Source organism: Lolium perenne, chromosome 4, assembly GCF_019359855.2.
Source record: "Lolium perenne isolate Kyuss_39 chromosome 4, Kyuss_2.0, whole genome shotgun sequence".
Taxonomy (NCBI): domain Eukaryota; kingdom Viridiplantae; phylum Streptophyta; class Magnoliopsida; order Poales; family Poaceae; genus Lolium; species Lolium perenne.
In genome coordinates this window covers 376216533-376222532 of record NC_067247.2, presented here as the reverse complement: position 1 = coordinate 376222532, position 6000 = coordinate 376216533, and the positions used below count along the sequence as shown (strand labels likewise).

The window sequence follows — 6000 nt, the reverse complement described above, 5'->3', positions numbered from 1 at the left end:
GTGAACTTCCTACGAGACATCGAACCGTTACGTGTCCCACCTCCCGCTCGCTACCCACCTCCTCCGTGCTCGCTCCCCACCCCTCCCTGCTCGCTCCCGAGCTCTTCCATGGCGATTTCCCCCCTGCTCGCTCCCGAGCTCTTCCCTGGAGTTTTCCACCCTGCTCGCTCCCGAGCTCCTCCCTGGCGATTTCCTCCCTTGCTCGCTCCCGAGCTCCTCCTTTTTTTGCTCGATGCGTTTGTTAGAACTTCGGCGACGGTGGCGGCTCATCTCCGTGCTCGTGTCCGACGCTCCATCGACGAATTTGTTCTCCACTGGTGCATCGCAGATCGTCGATGTCTGCGGCACAGTCTCTTCTATGCTATCCGGACATTGGTGACAAGGTATTGACTTGTCAATGCCTATGGATTGTAGGCTAGGGTTTAGTTAGAAGTAGAGGGCAAGTAGATCTCGAAGGTTTCAGCCGAAAAGTACTCGACGACTATGAAAACTAGGGTTTGCAGACAATGATTCGATTGATTCTTTGTCCCTCGACTCCCCCTTATATATGAGGTGGAGCCGAGGGATCCGTGCTATACAAGTTTACATAGTCCGGGACGGTTTCTAACTCATCCCGCCAGATCACAAACAACACTTCCTATTACAACTCTATCTTTCCTTAGTAAATCTTGGGCTCCCGAATCTTCTTATTCTTCGGGTATTGGGCTTCCAGTAAACCCCGGGTACCATCTTCGGCAGGCCCATTTGGGATGCCTATGTCAGTAGCCCCCGAGATTTTGCTTGAATCGTAGAGTCAGGGAAAATCTCCATTGTTTATTTTTACTCGAAAGCTTTAACCTTTTATATTTCTTTACATAAAATTCTATATTGTACAGGGATACTGGTAATTGGGGCTAGTTCATCTGACGGATCAGGTACTAGTTAACTGCTCTAGTGGCAATCCGCAAAAACCTACTTCAAAATCACGTCCCCGGACATGATCTCGGGATACTGGTGTAAACGTCGACAGGTGCCGCTTAAGGTCTTACCATTCTGTCGAGTCCCAGTCAAATTTATCGGGTACCTAACGCGTCCGTTAGGATTTTTCTTCGTATCTGTTGATACGGATAAAAGTAGCAGAGCGCAGTCTTTGGCGATGCCACGCCCAGCAGAACGGATCTGGGGTCTTACCTTCGCAAATTTGCGGCATTCAGAAATTGATCGCAACTTCGGCGTTCTGAGAATATATTGTCGAGTGCTTTTCCGGCTGTTGGAATGGCACATTTTATCGAGTCACATATGACTTATATTGTTCTCCCGATGGGAGTATATGTAGAGTTAATTATAACTCGAAATATACTCTCTTGTTTTTCTGTTTTTGTTAATTTCATCGGGCACGCGAACAGCGTTCCCGATGGGAGTAGCCCCCGAGGCTACAACCAAGAACTTGTGCTTGGTTGTAGGCTCAACATTTTAGTCCACCTTGTCGCTATATTTTCATTACTTCCCAATATGATCTCTTTCTTCTTTTTTTTTATCTCTCGGGTGCGCGAACAGCGCTCCCGATGGGAGTAGCCCCCGAGGCTACAGCCAAGGACTTTGTGCTTGGTTGTAGGCTCCCGCAATTTCTATATTTGTCATACTCGGAAATTTACTTTTGTCCGAAGTAGCCCCCGAGCGTTTGGGCAAAAACTTGTTTTTGATCAAAAGCTCCCGAAGTATTGAATAATTCTTGCTGTCGCCAATCTTCTTTTTATTTTTCTTGTCGACATTCTTCCCTTAATCAAATTTACTTCATCCTTGACGAGTAGTCGTGATTTTTCTGCCCTGTGGGTCCATTGCTCCCACCACGTTGACACGTCGTGCAAGTGGGGGACACACGTCCTCCACTTTTTCTGGCGCACGTACGGTAACGCCTATCTCAGTAAAAATACCTTTTTACCCTTGTTTCTAGAAGATCTATTCTCACCACACGATTTCTCCATCCAACGGCACGCTGCTTCACCCGATTCTTATATAAACCTTTCTTCAACCTCCGTTCATCCCCTCGCTTGCGCCGCTCATCTGTTCCCCTTCGCAAAACTTCTCCTGCGCCCGAATCTCTCCAAGCTTCCGCACTCACAGACCTTACTCTGCCCATTGCCATTGATGCCACCGCGCACGCGACTCACTCGCCACAGCACTCCGGAATCCAAGATGGCTGCCGAGGATCTTGAGTGGGAGAGATCCAAAATCTCCAACCAGGACACCAACATGCTGAAGAGGCTTGGCCTCATGAAGAAGGAGGACGCCATCCGCTTCCCCAGCGAAGAAAGCTACCCCAAGCCTCCAATGGAGTATCGGGTTAGTTTTGTTGATCACTTAATCCGCGGCCTTTCGACCCCAATCCACGATTTCCTCCGCGGCCTTCTTTTCGTTTATGGGATTCAACTGCATCAGTTGACCCCTAATTCCATCCTTCACATTTCTATTTTCATCACGCTTTGCGAATGTTTCCTCGGAATCCCTCCCAATTGGGTTCTGTGGAAACGCATTTTCTGCCTCCGCCGCAATGGCTCCCACAACGTCACTTATAACATAGGTGGCGTTGTTATCTGTGTTCGTACTGATGTCGATTATTTCGACGTCAAATTTCCTGATTCTGTCCAAGGATGGCGCAAAAAGTGGCTCTACATTCACGAAGAAAGCGCCAACTCCGTTGAACACAACATAGTTCCTTTCGATGGAAGTACCAGAATCCAGCGCCGCCGCTCCTGGGATGCCGAAGTTTCTGAAGAAGAGAAAAAGGCGACAGAGGCACTCATGTCTCGTATCCATCAGCTGCAAAACACTCGAGGCAAAGAACTGTCTGGTGTTCAAATCACTGCCTACTTCCTTAGGATTAGGGTGCAGCCTCTTCAGGCTCGCAAAAATCCCCTCTGGACGTATTCTGGTGAAAACGACGCCAATAGAATCTCCGACGATCTTTCCGCAAAGGACTTGGAGAAGTTGATCCGAAGAGTTTCCCGCTTGGCAAAAAAGGATCCTATTCCTTCCGCTTGTCGCGTGGAACCATACAGCTCCGCCAATCCTCTCCCCAAGGTATTTTGCCTTCTCGAGTTTCTATCTTGTTCCGAATTTGCCCTGCATCTCATTGTATTTGTGTCACTCTAATTTTTCTTTTGTCGCTGTTTTCTTGCAGAACCATCCTACTATGACTTCCCTTCCTCCTCTTCCTGAGGATGGAGAAGTCGAAGAACGGGGCATCGTTGCCGAAGATACCCCAGGTTCTTCTATTCCTGAAAGTGAAGTCGCGGGTTCCCACAAATCTGCGGCTTCCCATGAAAAGGAAGTTGAATCTGAGGCCAGTGAATCGACGCAATCCCTTCCTCCTGCAGTTTCCCCAAAGAACAAAAGGAAAAGGCATGATGCCGAGGATTCTGGCACTTCTAAGGCTGAAAAAGCTGGTCCTTCTAATCCGAAGGCAGCTTACGATCCTTATGTTGAATCCCTCATCAGCTCGTAAGTCACCTATCTCGCTATATTTTTGTACTCGAAATATTTATCTTGTCGTGCTTTTTATACTGCCGATTTTTTGATCAATCAGTGATGAGGAGGAAGAAGTACCAGTTACTGACGTGGCTCCTCGAACAAGCACGTCACGTACTGTACTTGCCTCAGACACGCTAGTTGAAGGAGAAGAAACGTCGCCTCCTCAACAAGACGTCGTCACCACTACTCCGCCATCAAGCCCCCGTGTCCCTTCACCAAAAAGGGCAAGGGTTGAAAAGATTGTTGATTCTGCCCCTCAGTTGGGCAGTTCGTCGACTCTGCTCTTAGATGATGTAAGTCTGTCGACATCTATATTTTCCTTATTTTATTTTTCCACACCTTTTCTCTTTTTCATGCCGATGTTTCTCTTACTGTGTTCACGCTGAACAGCCTATGATCAAGGATCTTCTCCGCATCGGGTCCCAATTTATTGGGTACCGTGAATATGCCGCCAGAGCCGAAGGTAACGACTTTTATACTTGCTATTTTGCACTGACTTTCTATTCCTGTTGCTCGTCGCTATTTTTTGATCTTTCTTTTCTTTCTTTTTCATATCTCGACAGAAAAACTTTCAGAGGCCAACGAACGTGTCGACGCACTTGCTCAAAAACTCGAGCAAAGTGAGGCGGCTCGCAAGAAAGCTGAACTTGCTGCTAGCAAAGCCAAGGCCGAGGTTGATGAAGCCAAGGTGAAAGCTGCTAGTGTCGAGGAACTGCAGAGAAGGCTCAAAGATGCCGAATCTGCCTTAGATGAGCAGAAAACTGCACAAACTGTGCGTGAACAAGAGATCATCAAGCGTCTGAAGTCGCAAAGTCGACGTACGCTGAGTAATATCATCAACCCCTTCTATTGTACTTCCTGTTTCTTGGTTTTTGACTAATGGTTCTTTGTTTTGTGTGGCAGCCCAAACAAACCAAGATTTTGATCTGGAGAATCCCGTCAATGACCCTCTCCTTGATGCACTTTCTCTTCTGGAGTTCCATGGGCGCGAAATTCGTGAAGGCGTGGCCAATGCCAGTGCGAGTTTGTCGGCGTTGTTCCCCTACTTCTTCCCGAAGAAAGAGGAACCTTCGACTTTCCTTGCCCTTGCCAAACTTTTCAATTCGTCGGAAGACCTGGGATTGAAGATGCGTCAGGAGAATATGAAGGTTGCTGTCGAGAGTACTGTTGCCCTGGTTGCTGACAGCCAACAGACGCTTGATTGGATGAAGGTTGGCGACACCAGCCAGGTAGAGCATTCGAGATGGAGGTCGCTGATCAAGGCAGCCAAGCCCAACACGAAGAAGATCTTAGCGTATCTGGGGATCAAGCCAGCTTCGACTCCTAGCTCCTCGAGGCCGGAGGTCTAGTTGCATGCCTCCTTGTTTCTTTTTCTGTTTCTTTTGCTTTTGTTGCCAAAGTAGTTGTTTTGGCGACATTCATTTCCTTAGCTCCACTGTAGTGCCCTTGTAATTATTCCAAGAAATTAATGAAAAACTCTATCTGTCATTTGATGTTGTCTTGTCTAAATTTCAGTTGATATTTGATAACTATACTCCAACTTCCGCTCCTTCCAATGTATCGCCTTCTTCTCGTGCGAGGAGAGCTTTTGCTGATACTGCACCTGTCGACGATACCTTGTCGCAAGAACTGGATGAACTTCGGCAGCAACTTCAGTATGCGAAGAAGCAAACACTTGTGATGATGGAGCAATCTCGTAAGTCATCTGAAGCCGAAAAAATTGCTCTTCAACAATCTCACGAAGCCGTGGCTGCTAAGGAAATTGCCGCTTCCGAGGCTGAAAAGGCAACTACTCGAGAAAATTTCATGCTCGAATTAATGAATGAAGCCAGTGCAGATATGTCGGGTATGCCTGTTTCATCCGCTGATATTCTTTATCTTCATGCTATTGTTTCTTAGAGGTTTCCACTTCTTTGTTTTGATAGGTGCCTTTACTGATGCTGCTGCCGAGGAGGAGAGGGTAAATGCTAGGACAACCCTCCTTGTTAATCTTTCCCTGGACCATGGTTCTTTGTTTTGGGCTACCCCAGAGAGGACCCGCCAAATTGTCAGATTCCAAGATCGCGCCTCTCAAACTCGCGATTTCCTTGACTTCTGCACCAAGACTTTGTCCATGGTTTACAACTCCATGTTTCCTCGGAACGTCCAGCCAAAAACTCTTCCTGACTTGATGGAAAGGTTCAGGGATGCTCGCAGTATCCATGATTTTGTCAGAGCTCAACTGGTAGCCGGCGCGCATTTGCTCTTATCATGCTCCAGATCTGCCACTCGAAGCTTGACCTTACCCAGGTTGTCGAAAAGGTTCACCAAAAAGTAAAACGTCGGAGAGTTGGTGTTGACAGGATTAACACGAAGGTTACGCCTATAGCTGAAGAAATGATTGAGGACCTACTTCGGATGGATGCCGACTTTTTTGCCGATGGCCATTATGCCGATTTTCTTGGTGCTGCTCCTGAGGAAAACAGGGTTACTCTTGATGACATATTGAAT

The 6000-nt window shown here is 47.4% G+C and overlaps 1 protein-coding gene across 1 annotated transcript; it reads left to right on the top strand.

Annotated features, from left to right (window-relative positions):
* Window positions 1-2734: 2734 nt before the first annotated feature.
* Window positions 2735-4998, top strand: LOC139830727 (uncharacterized). The gene is made up of 6 exons (XM_071819501.1): window positions 2735-3060; window positions 3161-3480; window positions 3566-3803; window positions 3901-3973; window positions 4074-4337; window positions 4414-4998. The coding sequence occupies exons 1-6, from the start codon at window positions 2782-2784 to the stop codon at window positions 4857-4859; spliced, it is 1620 nt and encodes a 539-aa protein (XP_071675602.1). The 5' UTR covers window positions 2735-2781; the 3' UTR covers window positions 4860-4998.
* Window positions 4999-6000: the final 1002 nt, after the last annotated feature.